The following is an 18,147-nucleotide window of genomic DNA, read 5'->3' as shown; positions in this document are numbered from 1 at the left end:
ATTCTCTTTCCAACAGGGCAAAGATACAGGGCATGGAGGGCAGCCCATCATTCTGAGCCCATTCTGAGCCCATTCTCTTTCCAACAGGGCAAAGATACGGGGCATGGACAGAATGGTGGCAGCCTACCCAGCCCACCAGTCCATCAGAACCTCAGGAACAGCATATTTAGGGACGTCCTATAGTACTGATAACAGAGGGGCAACAACAGGGGCAAGAGGGAAAAAATGATCAGCAGTACATCCAAGGGTGGGAACCCAATAGAGAAAGTGAAATCACATCAGGGTGAGTTCTCCCCAACCACAGACATATGCTTTTCCCTCCACAGCCTAGACTACCATGTCATTAAACATCAGTTCCCATAAGTGTCAACTCTGGTCTGAAAACAGGTGGCAAATGAGTCACAGTGATGGGCATTCTCAGGTTCCCTAAACCGAGGAAAACATTCCCTTTATCTCTCGTGGTCCACTGTGCCTAAAATCAGGTCCAGGTTTCTTGTCTAAAAAGAATGCCTCCCATTTAGATGCTGCCCAGAGTCCTCTCACACAGATATTCTCTTCTCTTAGGTACTCGGTGGTATCAGATGCAGAAACAGAAAGCATTTTCATGGAGCCCATACACCTCTCTTCAGCTGTTGCAGCTAAACAGATCATCAATGAAGGTAATGCCATTGGAAGGTGGGTGGGAGCAGGGAGAGTCCATAACTCATCTGGGGACCCTTGGAAAGGGCCCACTGGAAGAGGTCAGCGTGCTTCTCAGGTGCTGCCCATCACATTTAAGAGGAGCAGATCCAAAGAAGGCAATTCTGCCAACACAACTCATCATCAACCTTCATGAGACAGAGGTTGAAATTATTATGTACCAGTATGAATAATTCTCTTGAGTCAGCAACCGGAGAGGCAGTTCCAATCTGCTCCTATGGCCTCCCATTCAGTTTTTCAGTTAATCTCAGCGATCCTCGGGTGGCTTATACTAGAAACACAGACCTGAAATCCCAAGAAATGACCAGAAGCACCCAGAGAGTTCTGTTCAAAGGGATATCTAGATTTAGATCTGCATTTCCACTAGTGTTTGAAGATGGTTTTCAATCTGAATTACGTATGAGGAGGAGGTGGGGAAAGGTAGAGTGGGGAGATAGGTTAATATGCACACTGTAAATGTTGGAGCAGAAAGCATACTATGTATTTCATTCAAGGATATTCATTGTGATTGGATGGATTTTTTTTTAAATCAATTTTGGGCAAATTTCTTTTCTCCTCCTTTTGCCCTGGGTGTCTCTGTCACCCCTGTGGGGTGGGGTTGGATATAGCAGCAGTTACTGACACAGGGCCCTGCTGGGCCTTGGGCTTCATTTGGCATTCCCTGCTGGTGGCCGTGATCCCTTCCCTGGCCCTCAGCTGTGAGAACCACACATGCTGCTGCTCCTTCTCCATGTAATCCCAGGTCTTTCTCAGTCCCCAGGCCGTTTGGGTTCCCACTCCCCAGGCCGTTTGGGTTCCCACAGGTCCCTGAGGACACCTAGATCTCCTGTCCACCTTACGAGGAGCCAGAAATTCCATTTGCTGGTGCTTGTGATATGGGCATCCTCAGAGGCCCCATCTTCTCAAGGAGCTCTCAAGTTTTTTTCTATTTTCTTTTCCTTCCCTACCTGGGGTCTCTCTTCCCTCACTCCAAGCCAGGCCTAAGTGGCTTCACCCAGTCTAGATCTCTCTAAATTGATCCCAGCACCACCCTAGCTCTGGAAATTCTTTTTTCCTCCTGTGTGTTTGGGAACTTCCCTCGCCTTCCAGCCTGCAACATCCCTGCTCTGTGTTTTACTCTCTGGACCTCTCTCCATGCTTGGGTTCTTGGTAAGTGAACATCCAGCTTTAGGAGCTGTGAGAAAACCATTTCCTCTCTTTGAAAACTTCACTTTCAAGCCTATAGAATGCTATGGATATGTCTACAGGACATTGCACATGTAGATTGAAATCTAAAGCTAAGCAATGCCTTTTTTTTTTTTTTTTTTAATTCTAGGTTTTTATCTACTCTCCCCTTGTCTGGGGCATTAAGCCTAAGTTTCCTTAGTCTTAGTGGCTGACAGGTGGTGGGGGAAGAAAAAATATATGACAGAGAAAGGAAGATGGATCAGGTGATATTTCAAAACATTGCCCTCCTCACTAGTGATCAGAGGGATAAAAACGTGTGTTGAAGAACTCTTCATTTTCATGAAAGTCTGTATATGCCACACATCTGAAAGAGCTTAGAGGAGAAATGTGTAGGCTTGGCTTTCTTCCGAAGAAACCTTAGGTAGTAGAAATAAATGGGAAGAATTGATGCGGGGAGGGAGGTAGAGTTGAAATAGGCTGAGGGGTGGGCCAGAGACCTCAAGACCTCCAGAGACCTCCTACAGGAGCTGCCAGTAGAAATGAGGGGCTGGAACATTTGTTTTTAAACTGGAAAGGGGAAAATCAAGACAACAACCAGCCATATAAATAGCTGAGGAAGACAGTGCTGTATATTTTAATGAGGCATCAGAGTGTTTTATCTTTTACATGTAGTAAAGGAGAGATGTCTCAGTTAGGAGAAGGAGGGAGGGAGAGGGGCTTTTGCATTTGCTAGGTAGGATCCCAGGAGAGCCAGGGGAGAAGACTGAGTGGTAGAGAGAAGAGGACCGCTTCATCTATTTTTAAACAAAATAGAGCTCTGGGACTGCAGGGCTTTTCTTCTTTCTTCTTTTGAAACGAACATCAGAGAACATTTAGAGCGGAGATCTGATACAGGGATATGGGGGCCCAGTCAAGTGGTTCAGAAAAGGGGAAAGAGAGAGAAGAGCTGCAGGGAAACGGGAAACGGAGTGCTCAGTCCTGGGTAGAACCCAGAACTCCCAGGACCCGCAGAGCTTGAGCAGTAAGCCAGGCTCACAGACACCTGTTTGTCCCATGAAGGGCTGGGCCGAGTCTATTTGCCAAATGTGGCTGTGCTCTCCACCCATCAGGGGAAGAGGTGGTGCCCGCCCGAGGTTATGGCCAGCGCAGGCCATACTCCTTGCTTACTTTTTCCCTTCTCTCTGTTCAGTGTTTTTGACTCCTAAGTAGTAGGGTTTTGCCCTCCACTATTCTTGTATACCTTCTCAGAGAAAGAAATACCTTACTTTCCCCCCAAATTTGATCATTGGGAACAGAAATATTAGGAGGAAATAAAGTTTCACTGGAGATATGGGTGAATACATTTTTAATTCATTTGGTTCGTTGTTTTTTTTTTTTTAAGATTTTATTTATTTTTCAGAGAGAGAGCACAAGCAGGGGGAGTGACAGGCAGAGGGAGAAGAAGGCTCCCGGCTGAGCAAGGAGCCCAGTGCTGGACTTGATCCCAGGACCCTAGGATCATGACCTGAGTGGAAGGCAGATGCTTAACTGACTGAACCACCCAGGCATCCCTTGAATTCATTTGGAATGTGAGCTTTTCTGAACTGTTGATAGAAAGGTCCAGAATGCTGTTTGGGGACTAGCAGGGGAGTCCACAGCAAATCTTTGCCGCCTGCCAGAAAGTGTGGGACTGAGACTCACAGGTGCTTATATTCCAGTGGGGAGAAGCAGACAATAAATGAAATAAACAAGTAAATTAAATGTGTATGAGAAAGTGATCTGGCAAAATTCTGAAAGTTTTACTTTTCCCAAGTTATCTGCATTCCACATGAAAGGAGTCAAACTAATTATGTTTTGAAAGAATGCCATTGATTTATTTGGTAAATGCTTCTAGTTTATGTGGAGCACTATGGGAGCTGTAGGTGTGAATCAGACATACGCCAGGTACTTAAGGACTTTGGTCTAAGTAATTATCAGCCAGCTTTAGAAAAATACAGGAGGGAGTAAGGGAAACCCGTGTCCCTTCACCTATCTACCTATACGGCTGCTGGTCCTGACCACAAGGATCCAGGCCAACGCAGGGCCCACCTGGACCTTCATTAAGTCCTTCCTGGTATTTCAGCCCATGCCCAGAGTCCTAGCAGCATCTGACCGCAAATGCCTTAAATTCTCTTGAGGAACAGGGAGGGCCATAGTATTCTAATTCTCTAATGGGAGTGCTGCCTGTCTTCTCTAGAATTCAAGCCACGGGGAATCAGAGCGGAGGCAGAACGTCCAGGCATGCTGGAGTCAGCCAAGCAGCTGCTGGTGGAGGACCTGTACAACCGTGTTAGGGAGAAGATGGATGACACCAGCCTATACAATACCCCCTGCGTCCTGGATTTACAGCGGGCCTTGGTCCAAGACCGCCAGGAGACCCCCTGGAATGAGGTGGATGAGGTCTGGCCCAATGTCTTCATAGCAGAGAAGTGAGTCTGACTGCGGCAGGTCATGACCCTCTGTCCTACCCTCTCAGCGCCTGAGAGAGATGAAACTTCCCCCGCTTTGAGCAAAGTCCCCAAGAGCTCCATCCAGCAAATTGAGGTTATCTGATGGGACATTTGGAGCCAGTGATGATACTGACTTTTATATGTATTACCAACCAATGAAAACTTGTACAATATAGTAAGAGGATAAATAGGTTACAAATTATATATATATATAATATAATGCTAATTGAACAATGTACTGATGTGTGTGTATGCACTTCTGCATAGACAACAATTAGACACAATGTGATAAAACGGTGACGATATTCTCTAGTAGATGGTTCTACAGGTGATTTTTTACTTTCTTCTTTAGATTTCTTTTGAATTGTACAGATTTCCTAGAGTAAACATTTATTGTTTTCATAATCAGAAAAAAATGTTATTTTTAAAAAGTCTGTGAGTGGTTTTCAAAACAAAACGTGAAACCATTCACTCAGGTCCTGTTCCTTCAGGATCTTGTCCATGTATAATTGGCACCAATAGGCTAGGTTGTGAAATTAATTTTTGCTGCTCCATGGGCGACTTAATGAGATATTATCCCTGTGTAATTACTCATATATGCAGAACCAAAGCAGGGAGTTTGGGGCCCCCATGGCAGCAGGCAGTCGGGAAGATCACTTTGGACGGTGGGGCTCCTACTCCACTAGGAGTAATGAGTTGCCCAGAACCTGGTTCTCGGATCTGGGAACCAAGTCCTAAGTGATCTCTAGCTAAGCTCTGTAGACCCGGAAACATTCCCATCGTGCTCACCAGGGACCCCAGACACGTGCAGGGACCCCGGCTTCTGCTCCTTCTTTGGTAACCTAAGGTCTGCAGGACCTCTTCGAATGAAACTCCTCTTACTTTGCTGCAGCAAAAAGAGCTCTGAACTAGAAACCAAAAACACCTGTCCTTGTTCAGTCTTTTTTTTCTTTTAGTCTTGGGAAGTCATAAAACCTCTCAGGTTCATTTTTATAATCTCCGAATGGGAATAAAAATAGTTGCCCTGTCTACCTCTTGAGATTATGATTAGGGATAAAGTTAAAGAATGCGTGTAAAAGGACTTTGGAAAATATGGCAGGCCATATCAGTGTGAAGCACGCCTAATTTTATTATTATTTTTGTCTGCTACTTTTGTGTCCTAACGAAGGTCCATTCCCAAGGCAAGGCATTTTTTTTTAGAACATTTTTTTTTTAAGATTTTATTTATTTATTTATTTGAGAGAGAGAGAGAGAGAGTGAGAGAGAGCGCAAGAGGGCGTAGCGTTAGAGGGAGAAGCAGACTCCCTGCCGAGCAGGGAACCCGATGTGGGACTCGATCCCGGGACTCCGGGATCATGACCTGAGCCGAAGGCAGTCGCTTAACCAACTGAGCCACCCAGGTGCCCGGCAAGGTATTTTAAGCCAGAGATCTCTAGACCAAAGATTTCCTGACAAATCAGTCTTGTTCTCCTCTTCATTCTACCCTTCCCTGCCCAGCTCCCTGTCCCTACTCTCTCTGGTCCCATTTTAGAACCACATTTGCAGTGAGCCCCGGACACCAGAGAGCAGAGAAGGAGGCACTCACCTAGCTCCGGCCTCCCTGACCCAGCCGAAGCAGCCTCCAGGTCTCAGGGGTAATGCACCTTTCTAGCTCGGACTCTGGCAAAAATTGTCTCTGCTTCTCTCCCCGCAGGAGTGTAGCTGTGAACAAGGGGAGGCTGAAGAGGCTGGGAATTACTCACATCCTGAATGCTGCTCATGGCACCGGTGTCTACACTGGGCCCGAATTCTACACTGGCCTGGAGATTCAGTACCTGGGTATGGAGGTGGATGACTTTCCCGAGGTGGACATCTCCCAGCATTTCCGGAAGGCTGCTGAGTTCCTTGATGAAGCCCTGCTGACCTATAGAGGTGAGGCGGGGGGTGGGGGGTCCCGCCTGCCCCAGGCTGCTAGAATTCCACAGGGGGAGAAGCAACGTGAGGGATGTCATGAAAACCTCCGGATTATCTGTCTTGAGAAGGTTGTTGTCTCATTCTAAGAGGAGGGGAAAGGAAAGGATGATCATTCATCTTATCAATAATTATTGAGGGCCTAACACATCCCAGGCACTGTTCTAGGTGCTTGTGGTGAAAGACACAGAAAATGCCCCTGACCTTCAAATGTCACACCAGAGTGAGGGCAGAGAAAGTTACAAAGAAAAACGTCAGATTGTGACAAGAGTGAGGCAGAGACTAACTAGGATGATGTGTTGGAGTGACTGGCTAGCTCCTTGGGGAGGGCGGTTGAGAAGTCCTCTCTAAGAAGAGGACATTTAAGCTGAGTGACAAGAAGGAACCAGCCATGGAAAAATCGGAGGAAGAGCATTCCTGGCCAGGGAAAGTGAGAGCGCAAAGCTTCTAAAGTAGAATAACCTTGGTGGGTTCAGGATCAGGGGTCCTGATGCAGGTCCTAGTGTGGGTCAGCACGGTGGGTAAGGGTTAGAGTGGCAGGGGCTGCTTCATGCAGGAAGTTTTAGGCCAAAGTGAGGGAGTTGAACAGTGCCTTGATCTGATCTACATTTTAGAAAACTCTCTCTCTGCTCTGGTGGGAGGGTGGGAGTGGGAGCTAGGAGAGCGGTGCTGAGGCTGTGGCTGTCGTCCAAGTTGACCCAGGATGACCTGAGACTCAGCCACAGAGTTGATGGGACACCTCAGTGGGGACGGGCGGTAGCCCATGCATGCCCCGGGGGCACTGGGAATTCAGGATCCCAGTCAGAAACCTCAGGCTTGAGTATGGGCTTTGCTTTGCTCTCTCTATTCCATGGGACCTCAGGCTGTTTCTTTCTCCAGGAGAACCTCAGTTTCCTTGTAAATACAACAAAGTTAAAGAGATGTGATCCTCCTAACTTCGCTGTGAGGACTAACATTTTAAAATGCATATAAAAGCTTACTTAGCCCAGCACCTGGTAAATATACATGTGTATGTATATATGTATATTTATAAATATATGTATATATATCTATACATAGAATGTTTTTATAGAGATTTTTATTAAAATGAAATTCATAAATTTATAAATTTTATGTATATATATATTACATATGTATGTATATATATGAAATAGTTTTCTCCTCTTTTCAATGCTTAAAACAAACAACAGCCCTTAGTCAGAACCTTAAGAAGTACTTGACAGGGGCGCCTGGGTGGCTCAGTCGTTAAGCGTCTGCCTTCGGCTCAGGTCATGATCCCAGGGTCCTGGCATCGAGCCCCTCATCGGGCTCCCTGCTCCGCGGGAAGCCTGCTTCTCCCTCTCCCGCTCCCCCTGCTTGTGTTCCCTCTCTCGCTGTGTCTCTCTCTGTCAAATAAATAAATAAAATCTTTTTTTAAAAAAAGTACTTGACATTTGAGGGGGCAGTTCTACTAGTGACTCACCCTAGGGAGATGAGATACGCACGCAAAGATGTGCTTACAAGGCCGTTACTCATGGGATTATGTAAACTATGAATGATTAGAAACATGAAGTGTGAATTGGTTAAGTCAGTTTTGATATGGGCATAGACTAGAAAACTCAGCTATCCTTAAAAATGAAAATGGAGCCTTATATTTGCTGCCATGAGGGGATGTTTATAACGGATTAAGTGAACAAAACTGAATACAAAACAATACATATGGTTTGACACATTTTTATGGGGGAAAAAAAACCCGCTTTAAAAAATATATTCCTTCTGACCCAACGTGACTTGAGCGTGTCTGCAAACGCCCGCGGGGAGGGGATTTCTCAGGCTGCTTCTGCAGCGCAGCTCGGCGAGGTGGAGCCGGTGTAGACACGGCCCCGGGCGGGCGGACCTGGCCCGCAGGACAGTGACTGTCCCCAGAAGTGCGGCAACAGCAAGGGCCACGTGGCGGGAGAAGCTGCTCTGCGCAGGGAGGGAGGCGGCGGGGGCGACAGGCTGTGCGAACCCGAGCTGCGCCCCCGGGGCTGGGAAGGGTCTCTTCGGGGCTTCAAGAATGGAGGCCGCACTCCTGCAGGGTCTGGGTGGGCTGCCCTGTGGCCGGAAGCAGTGCGCAGGGCTGCCTGGTGCAGGCGGGGGTGGGGGGGCAGAGGGGCAACAGGGACCCGGTGGAGCCCCATCACCAGCAGGGGCCTGCGCCCCGTGCACCTGCTTCTCTCCTCCGGCTGCTGGCGGTCGGTGGCATTCAGCCTGCCTTCCTTCCCTCTACACCCCTGCCAGGCAGGGAAAGGACCGTCTCCTTCCTGGGGTTGCCTCTGGGTTGATTCCTACTGCAGTCCTGACAGTTGTCACCATCCCTAAAGCCTTAGTTTCTGTGATTTCCTCTACCCCAGGATGCTGTGGAGTCAGTTCTTAAGGAGGAGAATGACAAAACTAACACCTAGGCAGGGTGGGTTATGTGATAATCACAATAACCACAATGGAGGATGTTATTTACATTTTACAGTTGGGGAAATTGAGACCCATGAAAGGTTTCCTGACTTTGCCACTGTGTAATAATCAAGGTTCTCTTGGTTGCTAGTAAGTAGAAACCATGTCAAGGCATTAATTATAACAATACAAGAAAACGTCCAAAGACGGGAATGTGGCTCCAGGATCGTCTAAACAAGGACTGTGCAATCTCTGGACTATTGGTTTCCATCTTCTCTTTTTCTTTCTACCTCGGATAGCATGGCCCTCCACAGGCCTGAACACAGACTGGCTAAATCCCTGCCTCAGTCCCATTTCCAAATCTCCTAGAGAGAAAATTTGCTTGGCAGACTCTGGTCCTTTGTCAACCCTGAATTCTATCCGTGGTGGCAAGGCGGGGAAGGTAGCTTCTAGGCAAGTACTTCTTGTTTTTCTCGAAAATGGAAAGAGGGAACGCTCTGCGGAAAATGAGAATTATGAATTGGGAGAATACAACCCAAAAGCGAGCCGTGTAGAGGCATGCTGAGAATGGAAAGGGACCGTTCTTACTCAAGCGCAGTGCTCTCTCTGCTAGCCATACCCTTCAAACTCTTAGAACAAAGGGACCACATCTAGAGGGACCCTCCCTCCCACAGTCAGCCTCGCGGCTAATCAAAATGGTGACGGCAAATTAGAAAAAGACCGCTTTCCTCAAGCCATTTTACCGCTGGAAATTTTTCGTCATAACCAAACAAATCTACAAATCTACTCTGACATGGATGTGCAAGGTGCCCCCCAGAGTCGTGCAGAGCACGATTTGCAGAGTGTCAGTGTGGCCTTGTGCCTGAAAGAGGACAGTCCTGTCACCCAGGGCCTGACCACCTGCCTCCCCCTTGTCCTCAGGCTGCCCCTGAGGCTCCACAGAGGAATCCCAGGGTGCAGGGAACACAGCCGAGAAAAGCATGGCACCCCCAACCTTGTCTCTGCCAGACTGAGTCTAAGGAGCATTTGCTGCCATGTCCTCGTGAGGCAGCTTGGCTGGCTGTGCCTGACGTGTCCTGACGTGAGCCGGCCCGGTGACTCCACCTCCGAAGGAAGGAAGGGAGACTTTGGTGTTGACAGCAGGAAGTGGTGGCCTGGTCAGCCAGTTAAAGGGGGGGTCCTTGGTGAGGGACAGCTGAGCCCGGGGCTGGAGGTGGGAAGAGGTGAGACAGGGAATCTGTAGATGCACCTGCAGCAGCTTTATTCTGCCCGCTTACCTCCCTCTAGTGACTGCTGGCTGTTGGCAGCAATGCCTTTCAGCATTATTGGGCCTCAGGTCCCTTCTAGTCTTGCCTTGGTCTCCGACCTTCTGGGTGACAGACATGGTCTTCACTGATGCAAGACGTACTGATAAAAGTCACCCCCTGCCCATCCCATATTGTTACCTAGGACTCTTAAAAGATTTAACAAACATCCCCAAAGACTGTTGGCAAATAGATTGATGGCAGCCTGGAAGGAGGACTTGTGGTTCCGGGCTGCGTTGTAAACAGCCATCAAATGAAGGCATAGGAGGCATGTTTGTCAGGCTTATGAAGGATTCAAAGCAGAAGATGAGGCAAGGGGATAACTGATTTATTGAATGCTGGAGTCAAGACTTGGTAAAAGTTTCTATTAGGCTATAAGAACAGGTTATATTGGGTGCCTGGGTGGCTCAGTCGTTAAGCGTCTGCCTTCAGCTCAGGTCATGGTCCCAGGATCCTGGGATCAAGCCCCACGTCGGGCTCCCTGCTCGGTGGGAAGCCTCCTTCTCCCTCTCCCACTCCCCCTGCTTGTGTTCTCTCTCTCGCTGTGTCTCTGTCAAATAAACTCTTTAAAAAAAAAAAAAAACAGGTTATATTTACCAAAAACATTAATAGGAATTTGTAACGTTATCCTTATGTTTTAAAAATGCTACCAAAAAAAAACTGATGCATGACTGAATAGCAGTTTTTTGAAAAACCTTTACAGGTTTCAGTTGATATAAAAGATAACCTGAGTTCATTTTAGGACATATCCATCCACATTGCAGCTTAAATGGCATGAGGGAAGCCTCCATGCCCAGAATGAGAGTGGTGAGAGGCCTCTGTGGATCAGTCCAAACCTGAAATATACTTGCTCCATCCTGACACAGAGTCCTAAGGAAAAAAAAAACAAAAAACGAATAAAGTTTGACTTGCAAGTTTGGCTAGTATAGGAATGGGACGTGAAAAGATGTCCAAATAATGATTGAGAGACCCAGAATAGCCAGGAAAAGGGGAAAAAAATAATGAAGAATATGTTAGTGATATTCTTACATATTTTTGTATAAAAGGCCTGATTCATACAGATGTTCGTTATTGACCCCAGAACGTCAGAATGTCAGAGGAGGAGCTCGGATGCTCATTACAGAGAGTTATACTTTGCTCTAACATGCGAAGGAAGTTTCAAAAGAGTAGATTGATCTAAATATGGAGTGAAGGGTGTGTGTGTGTGTGTGCGCGCGCGATACTGAGCTCCCCATCTCAGGAAGCATCCAGTCTCTCTACTGGATGGTGGGTGATCCACATCGAGGATGTTGTAAAGGGAATTCTCAAGTTTTAACTATGCCTGTGGTGCTTTCCCACACCAACAGTCCTGTGATTCGTTCATCTTAGCCTCACTTCTTTTCTTCTCTCTCCCCCTTTCCCCCATTCTTTTATTTCTCCTCCCTCCGATGTTCAGTTTGGCAGGAAGAAAGTAGAAATGCACTCCAGGGTTTCAAAAGTGGGGACACGTGTTGGCTCCCTTTCCCGCCCGCCCCCCGCCCGCATTCAGGCAAATGCGGGGGATGCTTGCAGCAGGGCAGGGCACCTGGCGGCCCTCTCTGGGGGCAGTGATGCTCGTCCCTCACAGGACTTGAGCACAGATGAACTCCAGAGGCAAGTAAATACAGTAAATGCAGCACATCTAAACAGTACCTTTTAACAGCACTTTAACAAGAACCTTTATAAGGCAGCCACTGTTGACATTCTTGTCCTGTGCTTTCTTTCAGGGAAGGTCCTGGTCAGCAGTGAAATGGGCCTCAGCCGGTCGGCCGTGCTGGTGGTGGCCTACCTGATGATCTTCCACGACATGGCCGTGCTGGAGGCCTTGATGACTGTGCGCAGGAAGCGGGCCATCTATCCCAACGACGGCTTCCTGAAGCAGCTCCGGGAGCTCAACGAGAAGCTGATGGAGGAGAGAGAGGAAGACTACAGCCAGGAAGGGGGGACAGATGAGGCTGAGGAGGGCGAGGACGTGGAGAGCAACGACGGGGCCAGAGTGCACGGCCTCACGGTGCAGGAGGAGAGCGACACCGCCAGCCTCCTGAGCGGCTCCTCCTGGGGGAAGGCCAGCCGGGCGTCCAAGCCCTTCACCCTCATCGACGAAGATGAGGAGGAGAAGCTGTATGAGGAGTGGAGGAGGGGGCAGGGCCTCCCCCCAGGCAAGGGCCCCCCGGGGGGAAATGGCGAGCGGCCCGCCTCTGGCCAGGGTAGGGAGGAGCCCGAGGACCGGGCCGTGGACCGGAGGATCCAGGAGTGGCAGAGCCGGAATGAGAGGCTGCAGGTGGGGGGGCTTCGGAGGTGGGAGGGGGCGGAGGCCGAGGGGGAGGCCGGCGAGGCTGGCTGGTTCGGGAGGAGAAGGCGGCGGCCCACGCTGAGTGAGAGCCGCCCCTCGGAGAGCGTCAGCAGCCGCGACCCCCGGGGCCCGCAGCCGCCGCTGGAGACGAGCGGCCAGGGCGGCAGGGCGACGGGCCGCTCCGACTCAGTGTCCACGGACGGCACGTGGGACATGTGGACCCAGAGGCTGCTGGAGATTGAGGAGGACGCCTCCCGTCGCTACCGCTCTCGGAGCACGACGGAGGGGGCGGCCACGAGCCCGGAGGTGGGGAGCAGCGTGCGAGCGGAGGACCAGGAGAGCGTGTCTTCGGAGGCCTGCTCTTCCTGTAACTTCTGCAGCAGGACCCAGGACAAGCTCACTGCCCTGGAGAGGTGGAAGATCAAGCGAGTCCAGTTTGGGTTTCACAAGAAAGACTTGGGGGCAGAGGACGGCAGCAGTGAGCGAGCCGCCGAGGAGGCAGAGAGGGAGCCGAAGGGCTCCGACGTGGACCTGACGGCCTACCGGGCCTGGAAGCTGGGGCACCAGAAGAAGGTGGGCGGCGACAGCAAGCAGGAGGTGGCGGCGCTCAGCAAGGGGGCGGACTCGGCCTCGGCCACGGCCAAGAAGAGGCAGCGGAGGCTGGAGCTGCTGGAGAGGAGCCGGCAGACGCTGGAGGAGAGCCAGTCCGTGGGCACCTGGGAGGCAGACGGCCCGGCCGCCAGCCCGAGCATCCCCCGGTCCGCCGTCTGGGCGGCAGCTCCCTCGGTCAGCGCCGAGGACGCGGCCTCAGTCCTCAGCGCCCAGAGCCACGGCTCCCGCCCGTCTCAGGCTGGAAGCCACGCAGGGGGGTGCTGGGCCCCGACCGCCGGCGCGGCGCCGCCTGACCTGCCCGTGGGGCCTGGGGACACCGTCTCCGTCGCCAGCATTCAGAACTGGATCGCCAACGTGGTCAGCGAAACCCTCGCCCAGAAGCGAAACGAAATGCTCCTGCTGTCCCGCTCGCCGACCGCTGCGAGCACCGAGGCGGCGCCGGCGGCCCGCGGCCCGGGGGCGGCCCGGGCCCCCTTGCTCAGTGGACGCGGCAGCCCCGCGCCGGGCGGGGGGACCAGCAAGCCGCTCTACAGCCTCTTCGCTGACAGCGTAGACCTGAAGGAGCTCGGCCGGAAGGAGAGGGCGATGCAGATGGACCTGAGGGAGAAGATGTCCGAGTACAGGATGGAGAAGCTGGCCTCCGACAACAAGCGAAGCTCCCTTTTCAAGAAGAAGAAGGTCAAGGAAGAGGAAGGGGATGGCGTGGGTGACAGGGATGAGGACACTGACAGTGCCATCGGGAGCTTCCGGTATTCCTCCCGCGGTAATTCCCAGAAGCCCGAAACGGACACGTGCTCCTCCCCGGCTGCGTCCGATCGCTGCGCCAGCTCCCGGAGGGCCGGCAGAGAGCGGCAGGGCAGCATTACCAAGTGGCTCAGCGGCCTCGGGACAGAGGACAGACCTCCTCCCCCGAGTGACTGGTCTGCAAGCGCCAGGGGCAAGTACACCAGATCTTCCCTGCTCCGGGAGACCGAGTCCAAGTCCTCGAGCTACAGCTTCTCCAAATCGCAGTCGGAGGAACAGGACACGTCCTCCTACCAGGAGGCCAATGGCAACTCTATAAGGAGCACTTCGCGGGTCTCTTCTTCCTCCACCAGGGAGGGCAAAGCGGTCCACAGATTCTCCAGGTCAACGTTCAGTGAGACCTCAAGCTCCCGGGAGGAGAGCCCAGAGCCCTACTTCTTCCGCCGGACCCCCGAGCCCTCGGACGGGGAAGAGTCTCCGGAAGCGCAGCGGCCCGACTGGGCCAGGCCCAGGGACTGGGAAGATGTGGAAGAGTCCTCCAACTCGGACTTTTCTGAATTTGGAGCCAAGAGGAAATTCACTCAGAGCTTCATGAGGTCCGAGGAGGAGGGAGAAAGAGAGAGGATGGAAAACCGGGAAGAAGGGAGGTTTGCTTCAGGGCGGCGGTCCCAGTATCGGAGAAGCACTGACAGGGAGGAGGAGGAAGAGATGGACGATGAAGCCATCATTTCGGCCTGGAGACGCCGGCAGGAAGAGACCAGGACGAAGCTGCAGAGAAGGAGGGAGGATTGAACTGGGGCAAGGTGGACCTGGGAGAGACGGAGAACATGGGAAGAAGCCACACAGCTTAGCACAGGGCTCTGGGCACACCTGGCCACCGCCCATCAAGGCCACCGCCCATCAAGATGTGGAGAGGATCATCGTGAGGGGCAAAGCCTCCAGGAGAGCCGTCAGGGTGAGGTCTGAATGCTAAGCCAACTGACGCCATTTTCTGTTGCCCGATGTCCTCTTAGGCTTTGACCCTTCACTTCTGTACCCGATAGCGTTCGGCACTGACGGGAGAGGTGAGCTCGCCATGCCACCAAAGCTTGTCAGAGATTCCAGCTCACGTCCAGGAAGATGGAATGCAGGACATGGTTCTGTTGGTGGAGGTTTTATGAGACCCAGGAAGTTTATCCTGTGCCAAGTCTCACCTCTCCTGGCAAAGCTGAGTTCTGGGTGTTTCTTTTAAATGTTTGGGATCTCCATTAAAATGGCATGTTGTCTAACATTTCTCCTTCATTCTGGTCACTTTTAGCTCTTTGAACCCACCTTAAAAGACACAGATGGGTGATCATGAGCCAGCCTCACCTTGTTCCATAAATGCTATGTCTCCAGACAATACCACTATCATCGCATTAAAACAGTAATCAAGTATTTCGTCTATGACACAGTGTAGCGGGAAGACAGGAGAAAGACCCATGAGAGTAACAGGGAATTAGAGGGAGATCAGGTTTTATTGTGCTGAGAGTGGTGAGACCTAGGCAGAGAGGAGTCCCCGAACAGCAGAGAAACAAAAGCAAACTATGGGGTGGGGAGTGGGGGAGAAGAAAAGAAGCCCAATACGAGGAGATGGAGATGTGGTTTTATGAAAGCTTGCCGTCACCCTTGCTTTTCATTCCTTGGAGGATGATGGTACCATGGGAGAGACTCCAGTACGGGGCTCCCCTTCTTGCTGGATTCCAGTTAGGTTTGGCGAGTAAGTGACTAGCATGAGATCACAATCTCCTTCTAAGGAGAGAGAGGTCAGGGTATTCGTCCCCCATACTCCTCTGCCAGGTTGTGAGTGGCCCTTGGCCCACGGTTGTGGCTCTTGCCAGGCTCTGCAAACAGCTCCTTCACATTGTCCCTTCAGCCCTCGGGTGCTATCAGTTTCTCACATTGCTAGTACCTGGGTGCTTTACTCTTCCTTCTTGTCCCCTTAACCCTGCCCATGCCTCTGTGCACAGTTCCTGTGTTAAACTCTCATCGGTTTCCAACTGGGGCGTGCCATCTGCTGCGACCTTTACAGACACAACACATACCTTTGAATGTCATTCAGAGTCTGGAAGGCTGGAGTGCAACCTATCATCCTATTTGGTCTAATTCAGAAGTCATAGTTGTGATCCTAACACTCTAAAATCCCTTCAAGCTCATCAAAAATCACATAAAATTTCTATTGATGTGCTTTCCCAAAATAAAGTCTGAACTCCAGGAATAAGCTGAATTCAGAATCCCAAATTCTCAGACAGACACCTCTCTGAATACAGGATCCTGAAGGAGCTGTCCTTGGAGACACAGCAAGAAAAGGCCTCTCTCCAGAGCTTGACCCTGCCCCTCTCTGGTTTCTTCACAATCCTGGAGTGCTGGAGAAGAGCAGAAAGCGGATCTGAAGGGGCAGAGAATTACCAGCACAGAAATGGATACGTTTAAATGGCAAGGCCATGTCTGTTAGAGCCTCCCCAGTGATGTTGTTCTAAATGACGGAACACTGCACTGACTCTAAGGTCGATCCACTCTTAAGAATTAATTAATGATTGGAACAGGGTTTTAGCTACACAAAACCAACTAATAGAGCCAGTAATTTTGTTTTACAAGAAAGAAAAAGAGAAGACAGATCTGACTCTGCGTCCTTCGTCTAGTTCTGAGTTGTGTAGAGCTCGCTAGGAGAAAACCCCCCCAATAAGGAGAGAATAGTGTGCAGAAGGGGGCCCCACAAGAGTGGAAATCCTGCACAGAACTCTGAGGTGGGGGGTGAGAAAGAGAGGAGAACAGAATTTGCCTCAAAGGTGAGGCCCTGGAGGGTAAATGAAAACCTGGAGGCTGTGAAGAAACAAGGAATATGGGAAGCATACCAGAATGAAAGCGAGGGCACACCCAGATTAGGGTAATTCAAAGGGGAGGTCCATAAAGGAGTCATTTACAAAGCTGTGGGTGAGTGTAGTGGGATAGTGTGCACCCCAGGGCCAAGGGTCACATCCCTGGGCCGAAGAGGCAAGCGCACGGAGCTGTTACCAGAACCCTAGAGGCAGAGAGGGCTGGCTCTGTGGGGAGGCTGTCTCACAAGAGCTGATGCCTTTGGTCCAGGGAGACAGCCTGGCCGGAACCCACGGGGAAGGAGCCAGAGGACTTCGGGCTCCAGTCTCCTGCCCGTCTCCCCACAAACCAAAACCCAGAGGCCAGAGAGTCAGTGCATGCGGTGCCCCTGATCAGCCTCGTGGGCACAGAGGAGGGTGGGAAGGCTGGGGCGTGGGGTTGAAGGGGCCAACAGAAGATTGCAACAGCAAAGGCAAAATTTGGGGCCAGTGCGCCAGTTATCCTGTGACATACTGTTGATGCTGGGTTAGGAAGACTCTGCCTTTGGTGTTAGGAATGTTACCAGAAAAGGGATATGCATTTCTCTGGACTCTCTGAAACCTTTACACCTGGTGTGGCTAGGGAGAATTAGTAACCAACGACAAAGGAGGGGTCTAGGCTGAATAGTGTGCCAGATCCATCAGAAGAGCGTCGTTCACGGACGCTTCAGACCACACAGCCACGTTTGTCCCCTCCCAGTCCCTCTTGCCTGTAGCTGGGCCAGGAAAGGCCGCCCATCACATTTGCCCCCTTTGTTCTAGTCCCCTCACGGCTCTGCAAAGCAGGCCCCCCCGTCCACCACCTGGCTGTTGCAGCTGCCTTCCTAACCAGTTTTGGCCTCACCTCTTTGCTATCCAGTCTAGAACCAAACTAATTTTCCCAAGGTTCCTAATTCTGGTTCTTTCTATTACTCTGCTTAAAAACTGCAGTGCTCCCTACCGCCTATGTAATGAAGCTTAAATTCCTTCACTTGGCCTTCGAGGGCCCCCTTCTGCTGCATTTCCAGCCCTATCAGTTGCTCCCCTCACGAGCCACACCTCCCACCACGTGTGAGCAGCACGCTGTTCCACACCCTCTTCTCATACTCCGTCTTAGGCTGTCCTCTCTGCCTCGGGCACCCCATCAGGCCCTACTCCCTCCCTGCTGCGGCCCCACCAGCCTCCAAGGTTCTCCTCTGCTGCTAACCCTCTTCCAGCCTCCCTGGCCACACGAGTCTCTTCCTCCTCTGAAATCGCACAGCGTTTTGCTTGCACTTGTCTTTGATGCTTACCCCAGTCTGCTTTTTATTACAGGAATTTGGTACATAAAGATAAGAATGTCTTTTAGGATTATTGTGGGGTTATAATTAAATAAGATACTATTTTAATATACCTAGACAGGTGATGGCATACGGTAGAATTCAGTAAGTTGTACATTGTTACGTGTAATTCTATAATAACAATGTGATTACTGTTATAATTATTATAGACACAATGTGGTAAAGTGGTTAAGAACACAGCTTTGGAATCCAATGGAAAAACAGCCAACACTTTATTAAGTGTTTACCATGCTCCAGGCATGACGCTAAGAGCTTTAGCATGGATTATCTACTTCTCTTCAAAATCTT

General features: G+C 50.7%; 1 protein-coding gene across 2 annotated transcripts in view; it reads left to right on the top strand.

Annotated features, from left to right (window-relative positions):
• STYXL2 (serine/threonine/tyrosine interacting like 2) overlaps window positions 1-14,935 on the top strand; it is a 30,449-nt gene extending 15,514 nt beyond the window's left edge. Inside the window, exons 3-6 of one of the 2 annotated variants that reach the window (XM_045877545.1) lie at window positions 565-659; window positions 4,082-4,313; window positions 6,028-6,245; window positions 11,746-14,935. In XM_045877545.1, coding sequence (XP_045733501.1) covers window positions 565-659; window positions 4,082-4,313; window positions 6,028-6,245; window positions 11,746-14,459 — 3,259 coding nt within the window. In that variant the 3' untranslated portion in view covers window positions 14,460-14,935. Of the gene's footprint in view, window positions 1-564; window positions 660-2,580; window positions 3,435-4,081; window positions 4,314-6,027; window positions 6,246-11,745 lie in introns of those variants that run through there. The other variant, XM_054508076.2, reaches the window with a different exon arrangement.
• Window positions 14,936-18,147: the final 3,212 nt, after the last annotated feature.

This window comes from Mirounga angustirostris, unplaced genomic scaffold, assembly GCF_029215605.1.
Source record: "Mirounga angustirostris isolate CCGP_5_RB_7025 unplaced genomic scaffold, mMirAng1.0.hap1 SCAF_6, whole genome shotgun sequence".
NCBI classification, from domain to species: Eukaryota; Metazoa; Chordata; class Mammalia; order Carnivora; family Phocidae; genus Mirounga; species Mirounga angustirostris.
This window is presented reverse-complemented; position numbering and strand designations above follow the sequence as displayed.